The following is a 21,601-nucleotide window of genomic DNA, read 5'->3' as shown; positions in this document are numbered from 1 at the left end:
TTATTATTATTATTATTATTATTATTATTATTATTATTATTATTATTATTATTATTTTAAATCTAGTTTCGCTTTCTTTCTTTTTTTCTCTTTCTTTCTGAAGAAAACACAGTTTCGCATAGGAAGCCTAGATATAATTGGATGGTTTTTTGCTTGCCAATGTTATATTCAAGCCCAATGCCTCATATCATTAGGCCCAACATTGTTTTTATTTATATTCTTTCAGCCCAATCATCTTTTTTGTTTTTTGAGTTAATTGCATTTTTTTTATTAAACTATCAAATTGGTTACTACATTTTAATTTTTTTAAAGAAAAAAAAAGAGAAGAGAAAAGAGGAAAGAAAAATTATTTATAAATTATATTTAATATTTATATTTATTTATTGAAAATATCACTTAATTTATATGTTACGCACGAGAAGATGGAGGATCTACTATTGTACTCCCTCTGTCTCGCAAAACATGAATTGTTTCTTTTGGGCACGAGATTTAAGAAAGTATTCCCTTAGCCTTACTTCAAGTGTTTTGTTTTTCTTTTTGTGTTATCTCATTTCAAATGTCTTTTTTTTTCTCTTTATGGAAAAAATTTTCTTCAAAAAGTGAGAATTTATGGGGTTCACATCACCTTTTTCAACTCTATGTCACACCACTTAATAATCGAATTAATTTTTTCTTAAATAATCGTGTCGAAAATAAACAGGACGCTTGAAGTGGGACGGAGAGAATAATATTTAGTGTGTCAAGTGTGGTAAGTGAAAAAATGAAAAAAAAAATTCATATAAGAAATTATAAAAAATTTCGTGAAACGGCCTGAAAAAAAATACGACTCATCTTTCGTGTAGATTGGAAGAACAATTGGAAATGAGTACATGTTATTTTCTGTACTCCACTTATCGTACTTAACCATTATTTTCCCCAACACTAAATGAATCAGATTTTCACTCAGGTTCCATGAAGCAATCATGACAACAAATTTACGTCGACAGTATTTGTTGGGTAATTATAATAATTAAAGTTAATGATAGTTTATGATCTTAATTTTAATTTATTTTAAAATATCTTAAATTTTAACCAATTTTATATTGCATTAAAATTTAGTGTCACATGGTTAGACTGATCACTCATAAAACACCTATCTTTCTTATTGGTCAAATCCAAGCTCTAAGTATTGCCATTAATTTGTCCATTATATCAGAAACAGTAAAGATATCCCTTTATTTCATCGATTATTATTGGCAAAAAGTAGCTCTATATTGATAATAAACTCAATAATGCTGACTACTTTCTTGAATAAAAATATCTCTCAATTAAGTAAATTAGAACGCTATCTATATATACTATTCCAAAAATTAGAAAAAATAAATGAATAAATTTTGTTTCGAAACTATATAGAAAGTGCATGTCGCATTCATTAATGTATCGATTTGGATTTTGCATTTTATAGTATTTCATCCTCCATTGTATTAATTTATTGACGGATGACACATCTTCAGATTGAAATTTAACACGGTTAACTAATTGTTAAATAATGAATTATGAAAGTTTTAATCTATCTAATTAAATTATTATAGAGAATTAATGAAAAATACTGCGAAGACAAAATAATTTTCAAAATTCATTATTCATTTCTAAGATTCAACATATCGTTGCACCGTTTGCACATAAACCCCTCACATTTTCAACATTAGAGAAGACTCATGGGGTTTAATTAGGTAGATTTTTATTTTTTTTTACTTGGGGGAGTTGGGGAGGGGGAGCAACGGGGTTTGAACCCGGGACCTCACTGTTCACACACAGGAGGTTGCACCACTGAATGGGGTTCATACAGTGGGGTTTAATTAGGTAGATTAAAACTTCTTAATTTATTGTTTTTTTTTTGTTGGAAAAAGGGAACGGTGAATTTTGAACTCTAGAATTAATTATTTACAAACTGAAGTTTGTACAGCTGAATGTCCACTTGGGCCTTGAGGACTCCTAATTAATTTGTTGTTTAACACCATTAGGGTCTGTTTGATATGGGTTTAAAAGCAGGATAAGTTAAATTAATATGGATTTATGTAGTGTTTGATATTATGTGTTACTAATATGGTCAACTCCAGGTTTATCCCAAGACCCTAGCTTATTTTGTGGGATTAACCCACACTAATTATCCCACCTCCCCCATGGGATTAACCCACACTAATTATTCCACCCCCTCCATAGGCTACTAATTTAGGTATTTGATATGTTAATCCAACCTATTTCAATGGATACCAAACACTTTTTGGGATTAATTACCAATGATATCAAACACCCATCTGAGATTAGAAATCATGACTAATCCACACTAAATTATCAGGATAATTTATATCTTGATTAATCAAATACTAAAAATCAAACGGGCCCTTAATTAGTTAATAGTGTTAAAGTTCAATCTCAACATCACCATGTGTCGTCCATCCATAAATGCAGTAGAGAATGATACAAAATTAGCCAATAGAGGATCAAATCGTTATATATACATAGAGAGAGAGAAGTGGTTCAAATGAATTCATGTATTCATAGTATAAAATAAGAATCATCTTATAAAATTCTACAATGAATTCATGACATTTGTTGAATAAATTCATGATGTAAGAGTTTATTTTTCTGAATTTATAGTGTTTGCACTCTAACGGGTATATATTTATGATAAATACTCTCTTCGTCCCACGATTCTTGACATGTATTCTTTTTTGGGCCGTCCCATAAATCTTGATACATTTTCAAATAAGGTAATACTTATTACATTTTCTCCCCTACTTTTATTACATTATCTCTCCTATTTTATTACTTTTATATTTTATTAACAACACACTCAAAATACTAATCTACAATTCCTTAATTTTCGTGCCGAAACCAAACGTGCCAAGATTCGTGGGACGGATGAAGTATCATATGTCAAAATTTTATATATAGCTGATAGTGCTATATATCTACAAATCAATGTATGCGTAGATATATCATTAAATAAGATCTCTAATCAGGTGGAGACATCGACATGAAAGAGTGAAATTGGGATATGATCATCATATGATTAATTATCTCCCTGCAGCTGCCTCCCCCCATGTTTCTCAGCTCCATTGACGTTTTTTCTCTTCTTTTTTTTAAATAAAATAAAAATAAATATTGGAGAATACACAAATTGGATATTTTGAGAGATTATTATATTCGCGTTCAATTCGTGGAATATACTAATTCTAGAATACAGCCACTGCCACAATTTATTCTTCCATCGCGCCTACAGCACGATTTAATTTATTTCTACAAAAACGAAAAAGGAATATTAGCATATATATATAGCTAATTATTTCGGAGAAATTCCATAGTACATGTATATACACTACACCACACCACTTAACTTTTGCTCAATGCATCGGAGAGTGTGCCTTGTTTATCCATTAAGCCGTTTATTTTGATGAAAATATATATATATATATATATATATATATATATATATATATATATATAGGGTGTGGTTCTAGAGAGAACTACATTATTTGTGAGAACGGGAGAACCATCAAATATTTTTTTTTTGATCAGTAAAATTAAATTTTTATTGAGATGAAAAGCAAGGCACAAGAGATGCCAATCAAAACAAGAATGAAAGATTTAAACCCTTTGAGCACCACATGGTGAAAGGGATTCTCAACTCCAAAACTTTATAAACCTCATTCCAACTCCAAAGTCTACCCTTGATCTGTAAAACAAGTCTCTCAATATCCCAAATCTTTCCTTGAAAACGACTCTCGTTTCTTTTTTCCCAAAGCGTCCAAACCGTTCCCACCCATAACGCATTTAGCAATCTTCTTCCTTTCTTCTTTTTGGCAGCAGAGATGAAGGAAGTGTAGTGATGAAGAGTACCTCTAGGATTTGCCGTTTTGATGTGTAACCATTGGAAGATTTGGTCCCACACCGCCGCAGTTTTCGGGCAATGAAGAAACAGATGTTCCGTCGACTCCTCTCCAGCGACGCAGGCGTTGCATCCTCTCTCTTCCCAGCTAATTTGAATTTGTCGTCTTCTCAAGTTGTCACAGGTAGCCAAACGATTTCTAAGACATCTCCACGCCGTCACCTTGGCTTTGTGTGATGTTGGAGCCTCCCAAACCATAGCCATCTCAGCCGGTTGAGTTGTTGCGCCTCTCTGGAAGCCGCCACCAAATCATAAGCCGACTTTGTTGAGAATTTACCGTCCGTAGTTGCCCTCCAAATCCATCCATCAGTTAAACCTGTAGAAGGGACAAAAGCAGCAACAAGTCTCAAAAGTTCCTCCACCTGTCCAGTCTCCCTTTCCCTCAAATCCCTCCTCCAATTCACCGACCACACCCACTCTTCTCCTTCCCAAAACCCACTCTCTCCGACGAGGCCTTTCTTATTCGAACACAAGTTATACAATCTCGGAAAAGAGAACTTAAGAGGTTTGTTAATAGCCCACACGTCCTCCCAGAACATTGTATTCATCCCATCCCCGAGACGGTGTTGAAGGTGATCAATGAACCATCTATCATCTCTTCCTCCCCCTTTCTCCACAATTTTCGCCCACCACCCCAACTGTCCACTTCTTCCCACCAACGAGCAATCCCCCTCTTCGCCCCAGACAAGTTCCCCATAAATAGATTTGATCACTCTCGCCCACAAAGCTCCCCCATCCACCAAAAATCTCCAAAGCCATTTAATTAACAGAACATGATTAAACCATTCCACATCCCGAAATCCAAGACCTCCTGTTTTCTTATTGGAACACAAGGAGCTCCATTTAAACCAGGTGATTCTTCCCGACTGAGAGCCTCCACCCCACAGAAATCTGGAGAACAAGGAATTGAGATTCTTGAGCACAGTCTTGGGAATGAAAGCGTAGGCCAGTTGATATACCGGAATCGATTGAAGCACCGCTTTAACAAGAGTGATCCTCCCCGCCAAAGAGATAGGTCTTTTTCTCCAGCTTGCAATTTTGTTTGAGACTTTATCCACCAAGAACTTCCACTCGCTAACACCATTGCTTCGGCCTCCAATTTTGGTTCCCAAGTAAAGACACGGGAAGGAACCAATCTTGCAATGGAGAAACGAAGCCCATGTCCTCTCGACTGACACATTCACTCCCACCGTCATCAGGCTGCTCTTGGCGAAGTTGACAGCAAGACCAGAGATAAAATGAAAGAGAAGCAACAGACTTTTCAGTGATTCCACATTTCGGTCATCAGCCTCTAAAATAAAGATGGTGTCATCCGCGTACTGGAGGTGGGTAATCGGCACTTCATCCTTACCAATCTTAACAGGAAACAATAATTGTCGTTCCACTGCCCTCTCAACGAGCGCATTCAACCCTTCCGCGACAATGAGGAACAAGAAGGGAGACATCGGGTCGCCCTGTCTCAAGCCTCTCTCCATTTTGAAATCTCCCGTTGATGACCCGTTAACTAGGACACTTGCTGTGGCTGACTGTAGACACCCTTGAATCCATTTCCTCCAAATCCCATCGAAGTTCAATCTGTCAAGCAAAGTATCCAAAAAGTCCCATTGAACTGAATCGAAAGCTTTGGCAAAGTCAATCTTAAAGAAGATCCGGCTTCGTCGCTTCTTTTTTGACTCAACAACAGCTTCATTCAAAATGACCGCCCCATCAAGAATGAACCGCCCTTTAATGAAAGCACTTTGATTATCAGAGATGATCGACCCCATCACCTTCGTCAGTCTCCCCGCCAAGATCTTGGCAATGATTTTATACAAGCTGGTAATGAGCGAGATTGGGCGAAATTCATTCAACGAATCAGCCCCTTCTTTCTTCGGTATTAAAACGATAAAAGAAGCATTACCTCCTTTAGGAATTTTACCGTTCGCATGGAAGTCCTTCAAGACCTGGAGGATATCCTCCTTAACTACATGCCAAGCCGATCTCCAAAATGAAAAGTTAAAGCCATCAGGTCCTGGACTCTTATCGCCAGAGCAGCTCCAGACCGCTTCTTTAACTTCTTCAGGTTCAAAACCTCTAATCAGCCAATTTCTCTCCTCATCAGAGATTTTCCTTCTCATAAAGTCAATGGGAATAACAGGCATCTGTCTATCTTTCCGCTTGAAAAAGGTTTCAAAATGATTTCTCACCCTAGCTTTTACCTCTTCCGGTTTGGAAATCCATGAGTTATCAAAGATCAGTCCGCCTATGTCATTCTTCAACCGCCTCCCTTTAATCGCTTTATGGAAGAAGCCAGAGTTCACATCACCCTCCTTAAGCCATTTCAGTTTAGCCTTCTGTTGTAAAGTCTTCTGCTTATGCTTCAGCTGAAGGGAAAGGAGAGCTTGGAGCTCATTTCTTCTGATAACATCCACTTCGCCTAAACAACTCTGCTCATCAAGCTCATCTTTCTGTTGTAACTCCTTCTTTAATTCTTGAATTTTAGAATCAATTTCACCAAAGGATGTGCGATTCCAAACTTTTAAAGCCTCGCGAAGTTTCTTCAATTTCTCCTTAACCACGAAAAAGCTCCATCCCTGACAGTCAGTCCCCGTCCACACTTTCTTTACAACATCTTCAAACTCCGGGTGATTTGTCCAAGCATTTAGGAACCTAAAAGGTTTTGGTCCCCAATCTTCCGTTCTAGTAGTGAGAACAATCGGACAGTGATCCGAAATCGAACGCTTAAGACCGCGTGCAGAACTTCCTTCCCAATTAAGGATCCAAGTTTCGTTAACAAGGAAACGATCGATCTTGCTCTTGCATTTGCCATTGGGCTTGTACCAAGTGTACTTTCGACCTTGTGTATGAATTTCCTTCAGATCGTTCCCCCCAATAAATTCCTCGAAAAACCTCGCCTCCGACGCTCGAAACGTCTCCCCGCTACCCACCCTCTATTCTCTTCTCCTGACTGCGTTAAAATCTCCCAAAATACACACACTTCGATCCACATTCTGTTCAACAATAGAACCAATTGCATCCCAGAGAATCCTCTTATCCTTTGATTCAGTTGGCGCATAAACATTGATAATGCAACACAAGAGACCGCCCTCCTTGTACCTACCGTTAACAACCACGGCCCCCAGTAAATCCCAAGAACTAGATGCTTCGAATACCTCCCTATTCCATAAACACGCAATTCCCCCAGCTCTCCCCTCAGAGTTCCTGATTGCCTTATCTGTGTTATTAAACCCCCACCAAGAATTACAAAAAACATCACTAAAAGTCTCCATTTTTGTCTCTTGTAAACAACAAATGTCAATCTTATGCCCTCTTACAAGTTCAAAAACATCTCGCTGTTTCGCAATGCTCCCCAAGCCCCTAATGTTGTATGACAGTAAATTCATGGACAATTCATCTGACACCCAGCATTATCGAAGGAAAGGAAGTTACCTTGCATCTCGATTTGGCGGACAATGACCTCTTCTTCAGTCTGACTTGAAAGCCCTAACTTCTTCCCAAAGTCCCAGATTTTCTGACCTGAAATTCCCCCCTCCTCTGTCGAAAGCAACCCTTTTTGAATCTCCCCAGCGTCTTCCTCCCCTACGGCCCCCTCCCCTCTCCCATTTAGTGGTTCTATTTCAGAGATGAAACGCACCCAATTCTCCTTCTCCCTCGCTCTATTCTTCTTTTTCCCTTTACCTTTTTTTCCATTTGTGCATCGGGGATCAACCCTTTTGTTGTTGGAAGGCAACCTCGCTTCCCCTGCTTGGGAGCCCAAAGATTCATCGTTTTCGGTCCTAGCCACTTCCTCAGTATGGTTGTTTTCTTCTACAATAACATTCACGTCGAGACTCTCACTGTTATCTTCCAGGTCGTCAATTCCCCCTTGTACAAGAATGGGTTCATTTTCTCTCACAGCAGGAACCGTGAGCAAGGAAAGAGGTACCTCACAAAAGTTTTCGACAGGACGACAAGGGGACTCCAATAAGTTTCCACTTGGGCTTTTGTCTTGGTCCTTTGAGTTTTCGGCCCAAAGGAGGCAATCCTCCTGCTCGGCCCTGCAAGAAGACTGGCTTAAACCTTCGGCAACAACCACATTCAAAAGCATTTTCGAGCCTCCCAACGTTGTATCCTCATGATTGGTAACCTCGACTGAGGTGTCTTCAACGATTTGTTGCGAAAGGATCGAAGAGTTCAATTCTTGGAAAACCGAAACGTCTTGCGAAGGAATCGAAGAGTTCAATTCTTGGAGAACCGAAACGTCTCCATTTCCCACACCGATGTCGTCCATCATTCCGATGGTAGCAATAGCCGGATCCATGGACTCCGCTCCGTCCGACCATCCTGAATCCGATTTCGTTTCAGATTCCGACTCATCTAAATCCGGTTCTCCGATCAAGGACGAGAGTGGGTTATCCTGAATTTCTTCAATGCGAAGTGTGAAACTAGCTCCATCAATGCAGCACTCAAATACTTGCTCAATGGATTTGAGACCTGTAGAGATTTGGATCAAAGCTTCGTCCAATTTCTCTCTTTCCTTCGTTAATTCGTGAATTTTCAATACCCGGCCAAAGTTTGCCGTCACCGAATCAAAGAAACGAGAGTTCCATGCATGAAGCGGGATTCCAATCCATCTCGTCCAAATAGCTCGCTGCTGGTGCACATCAACGAAGTTCCATTTCCTCTTCCAAAGAAACCAGAAGTCACTCCATTCATCCAACTCTTTGAGAACTTCTTGTGTTGACAGTTCGCAAATACTTCTGATGAGCACCAAACTTCCCCCCATCGTCGAAACTTTCAATTTCCCGGCACATTCGCTGTTGATTTCTTCTTTTATTTCATCCCAGGAGAAATCATCTTTGGTGAAACCTGTGAATGTTCCTTCAAGCCACTTTGAATCCTCCTCCGAAGTTTTGAATTGTAGCTTTTCTCTTGTGCAGGGTTCTCCTTCATAGACTCCAGTGAGAACTTCTTTAAAAGAAACTCCCGGCTTCTTCTTTGCAGAATCCAAAAAATGGAAGCAATCTGGTTTCTTTCCAATATCTCTTTTGGTGTCGAACCTCTTTTTTTCTTCATCCTTCACCACCCTCTCAAACCTTGGTTTAAAAACCTTAATTTTGTAGCTTCCAATCCAAAGTTGATTCAATTGTTCAAGCAGACCTTCCGTGTCCTTGACACCTTCGAATCGGACAAAGCCGAAAGGCTTCCCTTTTTTATCTCTCTTATTGGGACAGAAAATGTCAGTCGGAACGCGAATGGCACCAAACTTCCTTCTCAAGAAATCAAAGCTGCAATCTTCTGGGATGTTGTTAAAGAAGAAGGTGACTATCTGGGATCTCGAAAGAGGTTTAACCCCAGTTCCACTCCTCCAAGTGTTCGGCTGCCTATGAAAGTTATTGCTCTGTTGATACACCACATTGCCTTCTGCTCCGGTCCTCTCGTGCCCCCTTCTCCTCACCATCCTCCAAACCTCCTCACGACACATGCTCTCCGGTCAATGAACAAGTAAAAAAACTCTTAACCAAGCAACTTCAAGTTACTCCACAATTATTTCAACTCCAACAGCCACTGGTCAGATCGAAAACATTCAAGGTATTCAACTATCTCAAATATCCATTCCAGTAAGCATTCATATCCAATCATGATCAGTTTCATAACAGAAAACCATTGCAACCACCAATTACAGAATGTATGAGAACTCTTTTCGTTTGTTGCTAAGACAAATCAGTGCAAACCCAAACTCCAAACTCCAAACCATACGCCATTTTCATAGTAGAGAAGAGACTACAACTTAGCTTAAAGAGAAGTGATGACTGCCCTGCTCTGAATCGGACCTGCTCTGAATCTGAATACAGCACGGCGAGAGACCGGGAGGATTTGACCGAGGGATATTTGGGAAGAAGACAATCAGATCTTGGCCGAGAGAGACTACCGGCATTGAGATCGGTCGCTAGCTGGGAGGCGTTGAGAGACAGGCTCAGAGCTGGATCTCGCTCTCGAACGGTCTGCTGGGGTCTCAGGCCCTCTGCTCTCGCCAAGTCGCCCGGTTTCGGGAGAACCATCAAATATAATGCATCTACTGTAAAAATTAATGCATTCGCTGTTAAAATTAATGCACTAAAAAAATTAAAAAAAATGCTCCCTTCAGGATTCGAACCCAGGATCTGCATTCATCCAACAAGATGATGCATCCACCGTAGATCTTGATGATCGAATGACTGAAAATGGTTCTCCGGTCTTCTTTTATTTATGATTCTTTCTTGAACCTCTCCCTATATATATATATATATATATATATATATATATATATATATATATAGGGTGTGGTTCTAGAGAGAACTACATTATTTGTGAGAACGGGAGAACCATCAAATCTAATGCATTCACTGTAAAAATTAATGCATTTGCTGTTAAAATTAATGCACTCAAAAAAATAAAAAAAATTGCTCCTTTCAGGATTCGAACCCAGGATCTGCATTCATCCAACAAGATGATGTATCCACCGTAGATCTTGATGATCGAATGGCTGAAAATGGTTCTCCGTTCTTTTTTTATTTATGGTTCTTTCCTGAACCTCTCCCTATATATATATATATATATATATATATATATATAGGGTGTGGTTCTAGAGAGAACTACATTATTTGAACGTGAGAACCATCAAATCTAATGCATTCACTGTAAAAATTAATGCATTCGCTGTTAAAATTAATGCACTCAAAAAAATAAAAAAAATTGCTCCCTTCAGGATTTGAACCCATGATCTGCATTCATCCAACAAGATGATACATCCACCGTAGATCTTGATAATCGAATGGCTGAAAATGGTTCTCCGTTCTTGTTGCGCAAGAAACGTGGATCCAAGATTGAAAACAGAGCAAAACCACGCACACACCAGAAATAAGTAAATCACAAGAGAAGAGTTACGTGGTTCGATCCTTATCGGACCTACATCCACGGGCCAAAGGAGAGTATTTTATTGCTATCACGAACAAGCTTCGATTACAATCAATTCGCCAGAAATTGGAAAGAAAAATCTAGCTCAATGAACTACGCAGACTGTGATGAAGATGATAACCTAATTCCCAAAAAGAATTGGTTATAACTAACTTCAGCTGACTTCTAATCTAGACCGTATATTACAATGGACGGCTGTGATTAGAATATCTGTACTTAATAGCAAAATTGCTATTAAATCCCTCCGCAATCAGACTTTGACACCAGCACCTTTGTGTATGAGACAAATATATCCACAAATCTCCACCTTTGTCTCTGCACAACATGTTGCTGCAAAATAAACTCCTCAACTCCGATACATCCCTTATAAGGGACCAGCCAAACGGCTTCAGTTTCTGTGAATCACATTCACAAGCTTGAGACAGTACTCAAACTTCGCAGACGGTAAGGATTTTGTCAACATGTCGGCAGCGTTATCCTCAGTCGACACCTTTTCCATTCGCACCTGACCTTTCTTGATGATATCTCGAATAAAATGCAGTCTAACGTCAATGTGTTTAGAGCGTTCATGAAAAGTTTGATGCTTAACTAAACACAAAGCACTTTGACTATCGCATCTTACCTCAACAGAATCCTGCTTAATACCAAAGTCTGATATAATACCCTTCAACCAAATGGCTTCTTTGACAGCTTCAGTGACTGCGATGTACTCTGCCTCTGTCGTTGAAAGAGCCACTACGTGTTGAAGTGAAGATTTCCAACTAACTGCAGATCCGAATAAGGTAAAAATATAACCTGACTGAGACCTCCGGTTGTCAATATTTGCTGCATAACCAGAGTCAGTAAATCCCACTAATGGAGGCTCTGAAACATCATCTTTCCTCTGAAATAGTATTCCCCTTTCTGAACTTCCCTTCAAATATCTGAGAACCTTCTTAAGTGCTTCCCAGTGATCTCTTCCCGGCTCTGACATGTATCTGCTAGTGACACTAACAGCATGAGCAATGTCGGGCCTTGTACGCACCATTGTGTACATCAAACTGCCAACTAGATTAGAGTATGGAATAACATCCATGGCCTTCTTTTCTTCCATTGAACTTGGCTTTTGATCATTGGACAGTCTGGTGTGTGCAGCCAATGGTACATCAGTTGCTTTGGACTCATGCATATTAAACTTCTTGAGAACCTTTTTGATATAATCAGACTGACACAACCACAATGTTCCATCTGCTCTATTCCTCACAATATCCATGCCAAGTATCCTCTTGGCTTCCCCTAAATCTTTCATCTCAAAAGAGTTACTAAGGTCATATTTAATTCTTTTGATTTTAGACTTATCATGACTTGCTATAAGCATGTCATCTACATAAAGTAACAGATAAGCAACTGCAACCCCTTTCTTCTTCTTGCAATATACACAACTATCATACTCAAATTTTATGAACCCTATCACCATCATATACTCATCGAACTTTCTATACCATTGTCTAGAGCTTTGCTTTAGACCATATAAGGACTTTCTCAGCAAACATACCTTGTTCACAGATGTAGGATCCACAAAGCCTTCGGGTTGAGTCATATGTATATCCTCATGGAGCTCTCCATGTAAAAAAGCTGTTTTTACATCCATCTGCTCCAACTCAAGATTAAACTGATTTACAATGCTAAGCAAAATTCTTATAGAAGTATGCTTAACTACTGGAGAGAAAACTTCAGTATAATCTATCCCTTCCTTTTGGGTGAAACCCCTTGCAACCAATCTAGCCTTGTATCTTATCTCTTCCTTTTCCTTAAACTCCACCTTCTTTTTGAAAATCCACTTACAAGATACAAGTTTTCTGTTTAATGGCTTTGAAACAAGGATCCAGGTCCCATTTCTCTCCAGTGACTCCATTTCCTCCTTCATTGCCAAAAGCCATTTCTCCCTTTCTGGGCTTCTCATAGCCTCTTTATAATTTCTGGGTTCCTGGTACTCTAACTCCTCAGCCACACTAAGAGCATAGTATACCATATCTGCATGAGCATATCTTTGGGGTGGTGTTATTGTTCTCCTTGCTCTGTCTCTAGCAAGTCTGTAATCTCTTAAAGGGTTATCCATATCATCATCTCTCTCTGTATTCTGCTCATCATCATCAGTGCTTTCACCTGTATCCAGGAGCCTGCTTTCTGATGAACTTCTATCAGATCTCTCCACCTGAAAAAAGCCCGTTGTGGACTCATTGCTGTTGTCCTTCTCTGGACTCGAGGGTTGTTTGTTCAAGAATGGCATTTGTGATTCATTGAAAACAACATCCCTACTTATTATAACCTTGTTCATGCCAGGCTCTGTACACCATAGTTTATATCCTTTTACACCCTTTAGATAACCCAACATAATGCACTTGAGTGCTCTTGGCTCCAACTTATCCTGCCTGGTATGAGTGTATGCTCTACAACCAAAAACTTTCAAATTATCATAGGTTGATGCCTTGCCATACCACATTTCATCAGGTGTTTTGAATTCAATGGTTGATGAAGGTGAGCAGTTGATCAAATGACTTGCTGTCATGGCAGCTTCTGCCCAAAATTTCTTGGGTAGTCCTGCCTCAAACAACATGCATCTAACCTTTTCCAATATAGTTCGATTCATCCTTTCTATGACCCCGTTTTGCTGTAGATTACCAGGCACTGTCCTATGCCTTTTAATCCCATTTTCTTCACAAAAAGAACTGAACTCTCCTGATATGAACTCAAGCCCATTGTCTGTTCTTAGACATTTGAGCTTGATCCCCTTTTCATTCTCTACTTCCTTACACCATATTCTGAATTTCTCAAAAGCTTCGGTTTTGTCTTTTAAGATGTAAACCCATAGCTTCCTTGTATAATAATCCATAATGGACATGAAATACTTGCCCTTTCCCAGACTTTCATTCTTTGTAGGCCCCCAAAGATCAGAGTACACATAGTCAAGCGGTGCCTTTGATATGTGCTTTCCAGTTTTGAATGGTAACTTCTTACTCTTGCCAAGAATGCATTGTTCACATGAATCAAGCTTAAAAGATCCTGAGCTGTGAACTAATTTTCTCCTTAATAGCTCACTTAGTCCTTTTTCACCAATGTGCCCCAATCTCCTGTGCCACAATGTCAGTTCATCTTGCTTTACTGAACTGCTTTCCCCAGCAACAACTTTAGCCAGTAGGTAATAGAGCCCATTCTTTCTTTCTCCCTTCATGATGACTGCTGATTTCATTAATATATCCATGCCTGCATTTGAAGACCTCCATTCATACCCCTTTTTTTCAAGCAATCCCAATGATATGAGATTTCTTTTAAGACTTGGTATATATCTGACTTCTTGCAGCATCCTTACAGAACCATCATGAAGCTTTAATCTGATACTCCCTATACCCTTTACTGCACAAGCATGGTCGTTTCCAAGGAGAACTTGTCCTCCTTCCATATATTTCAATTCTGAAAACCAATCCTTCTTGGGACACATGTGGAATGAGCACCCTGAATCAAGAACCCACTGATCCTCAATGAATTGCTCCACCACATTGAGAGCCTCTGCTATGTCACACTGTTCAGTCACTTCCTTATTTTCTGGTTTCTTTCCACCCTGTGGTTGTTTCCTTTTCCATGTTGGACAATCCCTTTTCCAATGCCCTACCTTTTTACAGTGATAGCATTTATTTGAATCAGTCTCTTCAGGTTCTTTGCCTTTCTTTTGCCAAGGTTTCTTTTCCTCCTTCTTAGCCTTTTTGGACTTCTCCTTGTGAGGTTTCTGCTTTGCTGTTAAACCCTCTCCAACTGTTTCTTGCTTTTGAGTTGAAGATTTTTGAAGTTCCTTGGCTTTAAGTGCAGATTGCACCTCCTCCACTGATATGTCCTTCTCCCTTCCATAAAGCATGGCATCCTTGAAGTGGTCATAAGATCTAGGCAATGCATTTAAGAGGATTATTGCCTGATCTTCATCTTCCACCTTCACTTCCACGTTTTCAAGATCGTCTATGATCTTATTAAAGGCCTCCAGTTGATCATCCAAAGACTTGTCATCTGAAATCTTGAATGAATATAACTTTTGCTTTATGTACAGCCGATTGGCCAGCGATTTTGCCATGTAGAGTGATTCCAGCTTTGCCCAAACTGCTGCAGCCGATTTCTCCTTTGCAACTTCCCTCAAAACTTTGTCTCCTAAACATAGGATAATTAGGCTATGTGCCTTATCCTGTATTTCTCCTTTGATTGCATCTTTCTTGTCGTCAACCTCAGTGGATTTTCCATCTTCCGATTTCAGAGCAGATGCAAGCCCTTGCTGAGTTAATAGGGCTCGCATCTTAATCCTCCACAACCCAAAATCATTACGCCCGGTGAACTTTTCTGTCTCCATCTTGGCCAGAGCCATCGCGCCTAACACAATCAGCTCCTGGATCGATCTTTGATGAGAGTTGTTGTGCTCCTTCTTGCGCTTCCCACAGACGGCGCCACTTGTTGCGCAAGAAACGTGGATCCAAGATTGAAAACAGAGCAAAACCACGCACACACCAGAAACAAGTAAATCACAAGAGAAGAGTTACGTGGTTCGATCCTTATCGGACCTACATCCACGGGCCAAAGGAGAGTATTTTATTGCTATCACGAACAAGCTTCGATTACAATCAATTCGCCAGAAATTGGAAAGAAAAATCTAGCTCAATGAACTACGCAGACTGTGATGAAGATGATAACCTAATTCCCAAAAAGAATTGGTTATAACTAACTTCAGCTGACTTCTAATCTAGACCGTATATTACAATGGACGGCTGTGATTAGAATATCTGTACTTAATAGCAAAATTGCTATTAAATCCCTCCGCAATCAGACTTTGACACCAGCACCTTTGTGTATGAGACAAATATATCCACAGTTCTTTTTTTATTTATGGTTCTTTCTTGAACCACTCCCTATATATATATATATATATATATATATATATATATATATATATATTCTTCTAATATCAAATATTTTTTTGGACAATTCATTTTTATTCATTTTATTTTTAATATTGGATAAGGCGTGAAAATAATTTTAATATTTTCTCATCTTTAATTTACAAAGTTTACCCACGTACACTTATTGACATTTGACTTATGTGTGGGTAAAAAGGTACGGTGACATATAAATATACTTTTAGCCACATATGAATGTGTGGCTTTTTTTTTTTTTTTGATCGGGCAAAGTCATGTTAAATGTTAGTAGTTAGTTCCCCATCCACTCCAAGAACCACCTTATTTCTCCATTCACCAAAATCCACCTTATATCTCCCCAATCTCCAATTCGCTCCCAAGAGGGATCGAACCCGGGTCACTTCACTTAAGTGAGGACCCGGTGGCCAGTGGGCTAAGCCCCCTGGTTATATGAATGTGTGGCTAAAACCCTTAAATTCTTGTAGTGCATACTATATAAAGTGTATTCTTACAATATTTTATTGTTCCTACAAGTGAGATTGCTATTTTTCGTGAGATCGTGAGACTAATGAATACGATAATATATAGTGCTGAATAAGGTAGTATATATATAATGTTGAATAACGATATTCAAAAGATTAATAAAATTTTCGCTCCCTCTGAGATTCGAATCATGTAATTTTTTTCCCCCTCTAGATAAATATCAGCCATAAGATACATTAAATCAACACTTACAAATTAATCTAAAATTTCACCACATATAGGGGATCTCATTGGAATGCTTTCCTATATAAATAATTAATTTTATATATGGAATAATAGCATGTAAATTTACAAACTCTGGACATTTTCTGATTTTGCATACCACTTGTTTTTTTTTTTTTGTAATTACTATAATGTACACTAACTTTTAATTTGTGGAGTATACTTTTTTCCTGGAAATTAAAAATAAAATAAAAAGTAAAATAATTTCCATCTCACACCTCCACCAAAAAAATGTATATATGATCGTGTAACTGTATTTAACTTCAACATAATGCATTTAGACGCATTTGATTTCTTTAAATTACTTGACAATGCACTAAAAAATATAGTAGACATAATCTAATTAAAATTGAAGGATCTGAATTCTAGCTCATGTAGTTAGAGAAAGGAAAGCTAGCAGATGGAATGTGCATATACACTCACACAAAAAAAATGAATATAGAAGTAAAGGTGGTAGAAAAAGACAAGCATGACTAACAGAATTCCCACATGATTAGACCTCTGTCTCTAGTTTATTTACAAAGTGGAGTGCTGCTTTCACCTCTATTTCGGATTCTGCATTACAATCAGTCCACGTTCATCTTCCTCACATCCCTATATTAAATATAAAATATATATTTACACACACACACACACACACACCCTTTCTAATTCTATATATATATATACCCCTCCAATTAGAGCAAGCAAGATTGATTAAAGCTTACGTGACACATAGAGAGAGAGAGAGAGAGATGGAATGGAAAAAAGGTTATCTGGATGTGATACTGGTGCCAGTGGGGTTTATGATATGCATGGGATATCACGTGTGGCTTTGGCATAAGGTGCGAACCCAACCTCTCTCTACCATCATCGGCACCAATGCTCGTGGCCGCAGATTTTGGGTCGCCGCCATCATGAAGGTACCTAGCTTAATTATTTCTTCTCAATTTCTACTATACCATTTCAATATTAATCTTTTTTTTTTTTTTTTTGGTCAAGATTTCAATATTAATCTTACATTTTAGTTTGTTTCACTACCTCATTTTTATCTACTGCCAATTTGTATAACATCTTCTATTGCATCCGTGACTGATCATTGACACGTGGCATACTAAAATTTTGGGATTTAAGAACTTACGTAAGGAAAATATACACTTTTAGAGTTGCCGCACGTCGTTAATTCATCCACGAATGCAATAGGAGATGTCACATAAATGGGCATTAACCGTCTATGTTGTATCGTATATTTAACACATCAGACTATACGTTTCATCATGGTCTGAAATAGGAGTGTAAATGTAAAAAATGGAAGTTATAGTCCTTATTTTCAAATTTCGTAATATGTAGTTCTCTTTCTCAAAACACTGAAAGTTACAGTTTTATTTTAACAATTAGCTCTACAATGATAAGATAAAATTCAAGGTTCAAGTATATAGATGAGTTTCTTTGAAATATTTGGTGAAATGGGAGTGTTTGTGTATGTTGTCTTTTAGTGGTGATGGAATTAGTTCCAAAAAAAATTGTATTTCTTTCAAAATGGAAAAGTATTTGGAAACCATGAACGGATTTGTGCATATTATCTAAAGAAAGCCATCCAAGTTTGGAAATATTTACAAATTTTACTCAAATCATTTTCATCATAAAGTGTGTTTTGGTTTCTTGTCATTTTATATAATTGCCATAGCCCATAGGTAAGTTTCTTTCTTTCATTTCGAAATCCCAACAGTTTCATCGTCACGTTCACAACTTTTCCTAGTGATCCAACTTTATTGTGTTGTTGGCGTGCAAGTTTCGTGATGATAACAATTTATCAGTTATAAATTAAATAAAATTCTACTCTCTCTCTCTCAAATAGTATATAACTGTTTGTATTCATCAGTTGCAACAAATAAAAGGATGGATGATGGCTAAGCATCCACCACATTAATTAGGTTACTAAAATAGTCTACATATGCATGAAACCGTAAATGACGACCTTCTTGACGTTTTCGAATCATTTCGTGACATTGGGTAGTTGGATTGAAAGTAAATTCAATTTCTGATATATATTTAAAATTTTAAATTAATCATGATGTTATCTATTAGCACAATTATTTCTTTGCTTTTTCATCTTTGGCTCAATAAATACGGGACAAACTCTAGTGCGTCCTGCGTGTATACACGAAATTTTGCGTGCCCTCTTTTTTTTTTTAAATAAATAAAAATAAAAATAAAATTTGTTTTCCTTAAACAGTAGTTGTCCATAAATAATGCAAGAGGGGGAAATAGTTACGTGCTAGCTTATTCCATTATGGGATCTGAATTGGATTGAATTGAAGGACAATAACATTATAGATGTTGTTCACTTGTTCTCTCCTATCATTGTACCATAATGTGTCATATCTTAATCAAATTAGAGTGAAAATTTAAATTATCTATTCATTTAAAAAATGAAGGAAAAAAGAACTATATTATTAATCCTCATAAATAAGATAGGCTTGCACTTAATTTGTTCAGTAAGATCTTCTCTCCCAACTATATGTTCATCATCCGTGTTCTCCTATTAATTTCATTATTTTAGAAATCAATTTATTATAAAATTAATTTTTGGATAATCAACCTAACCAAATATTTATTTCTTAACGTAAAATATATAAAAAAAATTATAACCCCTATATACAAGATTAATTAGTGAATCCTATGCATATTAAAATTAAACTAAATCATAGCATATTAAAATTTTAGAGAAAGTTATTTAGAAAAATATTAAGAAAAAGTTAGCCCTATTGAGCGAAACGGGGTTCAACAAATACATAATTAGCCAAAATTAAATGACTATTCTCTAGTAACCAGTGTCGACACCAAGCGGTGCGACCTCCTGTGTGTGAACAGTAAGGTCCCGGGTTCAAACCCTATTGCTTCCCCTCCCCAATTCCACCAAGTCAAAAAAAAAAATTCTCTTAGTAACAAGTGTAAATTAAACCCCATAGTTACGTTACCTCTAAAGATAATTGAGCTAACAAATTTCAAATCGGTATACGAACATCTAAAAATAACAAAAATTGACTATTTTTTGTGGACGGGGCACGAGGCATTTGAGGTAATTTGTAGGGTTTGATGCATGTGCGCAGGACAACGAGAAGAAGAACATCCTGGCGGTGCAGACGCTGCGGAACACGATAATGGGGTCGACGCTGATGGCGACGACGTCGATCCTCCTCTGCTCGGGGCTGGCGGCGGTGATCAGCAGCACGTACAGCATCAAGAAGCCGCTGAACGACAGCGTTTACGGCGCCCACGGCGAGTTCATGGTGGCGCTCAAGTACGTGACGCTCCTCCTCATCTTCCTCTTCTCCTTCATCTGCCACTCCCTCTCCATCCGCTTCAACAACCAGGTCAACTTCCTCATCAACTGCCCCCCCGACGACGCCGGCGTCCTCACCCCGGCCTACGTCGCCGAGCTGCTCGAGCGCGGCTTCGTGCTCAACACCGTCGGCAACCGCCTCTTCTACGCCGCGCTGCCGCTCATGCTCTGGATCTTCGGCCCCGTGCTCGTCTTCCTCTGCTCCGTCACCATGGTCTCCGTGCTCTATAATCTCGACGTCGTGCTCACGCCGGAGGAGAAGAGGAAGGCCGCCGTCGATGATGATGATGATGATCAGAATGATGGGCATCGGTGTGGAGCTGTGTGAATTTACTTTCATGTATTAATTGATTCATATTAATCAAGATTTACTTGTGCGTGCTAAATCACTTGCTTCACTTTACAAACGTTTTTTACATTTTTATTCCCATTAAAATAGTCTAATTTCGTTTTTTGAAAAGTATAATCTATATAAAATATTTATTTTCATAAACATTAAATAAAATTATTTTAATGAATAATTTTTTTTAAACAATTCAAATTAAGAGAGTGGACTATAATTTTTATTTTATTTTTTTAAATTTTGAAGCTTAATTAATACTCCCTAGCTCCGTCCACCAATTCAAGGCCTACTTGCCTTTTTGGTCCGTCCACAAAAACAAGTCCTACCTATTTTTAGTAAGTTTTTATTCATTATTTAATCAAAAAAGTCAAAGATTCTTTACAAAAAAGTGGGACCATTTCTCCACTCAACTAATAAAAATACATTTTTTTAAAACCCGTGTTTTTTCATATAGGCCTTTAATTGGTGGACGGAGGGAGTAATAAAAATTCGATTTTTCAATTTTTTTTATCAATTGGTTACTATTAATTTGAAAATAGAAAAAAAATCCTAATTAATTTTTTACCAATCAGATATCCAAATATTTGGTATTAGATAAATTGAAATAGATCTGGATACAGTTCAATTGGTAAATACTGATTTACTAAAATTTTAGATATTCACACTCAATATTTACAAAAAAAAAAAAAATCATCTATCTAACAGATCATTTGAAATTCACCTAACTTTGACGACATAGCACTATATTTTTGATGGATCGAGGGAGCATAGAACGACCAAATTAATGTTTCGCACCCTCAAAGTCACAATTAGTATATAATTCCACCAAAACATAGTGATCACAATGTTCTTGGAATTAATATTGGAAACTGAGGTGTAACCAATCTGAATAATGATAAATGATCAAGCCCAGGAATAAGAATTATTGTACGTTTATTCTCCTCTAAAATATATTTTCGAGATATGGGATTCATGGGCTCATAAATATGCGATCCTCGTTAGCAAGTTCGGATTCTTCCAACAATACAGTGGGTTAGGCGTATAAAATTAGAATTTAGCCAAAGTTCGATAATTTTTAGATTGTTAAATTTAAATATTTAATCAATAACGAGCTAGTTTTTACAAATATAATTGAAATACTATTTTGCCTGCATAGAAAAATTACGTAGCTAGCTCGTCACACCAACAAAGATCTTTAAATACCAAAAATGAGGTAGAATCAAAACAACGTCATTCCATAAATGCCTAGGATTATTAGCCGGTGGAATCTAGCTAAAGTGTTTAAGCTGAGACACCTAAATACTCTCATTTGCTAAAGATTTTGGATTTAATTCCGTCTGGATGCGATTTAGTGACTTATTTATACTTTGTGT

General features: G+C 37.8%; 1 protein-coding gene across 1 annotated transcript; it reads left to right on the top strand.

The window, feature by feature from the left end:
- The first annotated feature begins 16,935 nt into the window (after positions 1-16,935).
- Positions 16,936-20,271, top strand: LOC131015008 (uncharacterized). The gene is made up of 2 exons (XM_057943203.1): positions 16,936-17,462; positions 19,653-20,271. Exons 1-2 carry the CDS (start codon positions 17,295-17,297, stop codon positions 20,211-20,213), a joined length of 729 nt encoding a protein of 242 aa, XP_057799186.1. The 5' UTR covers positions 16,936-17,294; the 3' UTR covers positions 20,214-20,271.
- The last annotated feature ends 1,330 nt before the right edge of the window (positions 20,272-21,601 follow it).

This window comes from Salvia miltiorrhiza, chromosome 3 (assembly GCF_028751815.1).
Source record: "Salvia miltiorrhiza cultivar Shanhuang (shh) chromosome 3, IMPLAD_Smil_shh, whole genome shotgun sequence".
In the NCBI taxonomy this organism is placed as follows: Eukaryota; Viridiplantae; Streptophyta; class Magnoliopsida; order Lamiales; family Lamiaceae; genus Salvia; species Salvia miltiorrhiza.
This window is presented reverse-complemented; position numbering and strand designations above follow the sequence as displayed.

Bases quoted from the DNA above. Each gene is read 5' to 3' on its own strand.
- LOC131015008 (XM_057943203.1), top strand. From the start codon at position 17,295: ATGGAATGGAAAAAAGGTTATCTGGATGTGATACTGGTGCCAGTGGGG. The intron at 17,463-19,652 runs GTACCTAGCTTA...GCATGTGCGCAG, and splicing joins GGGTCGCCGCCATCATGAAG to GACAACGAGAAGAAGAACAT.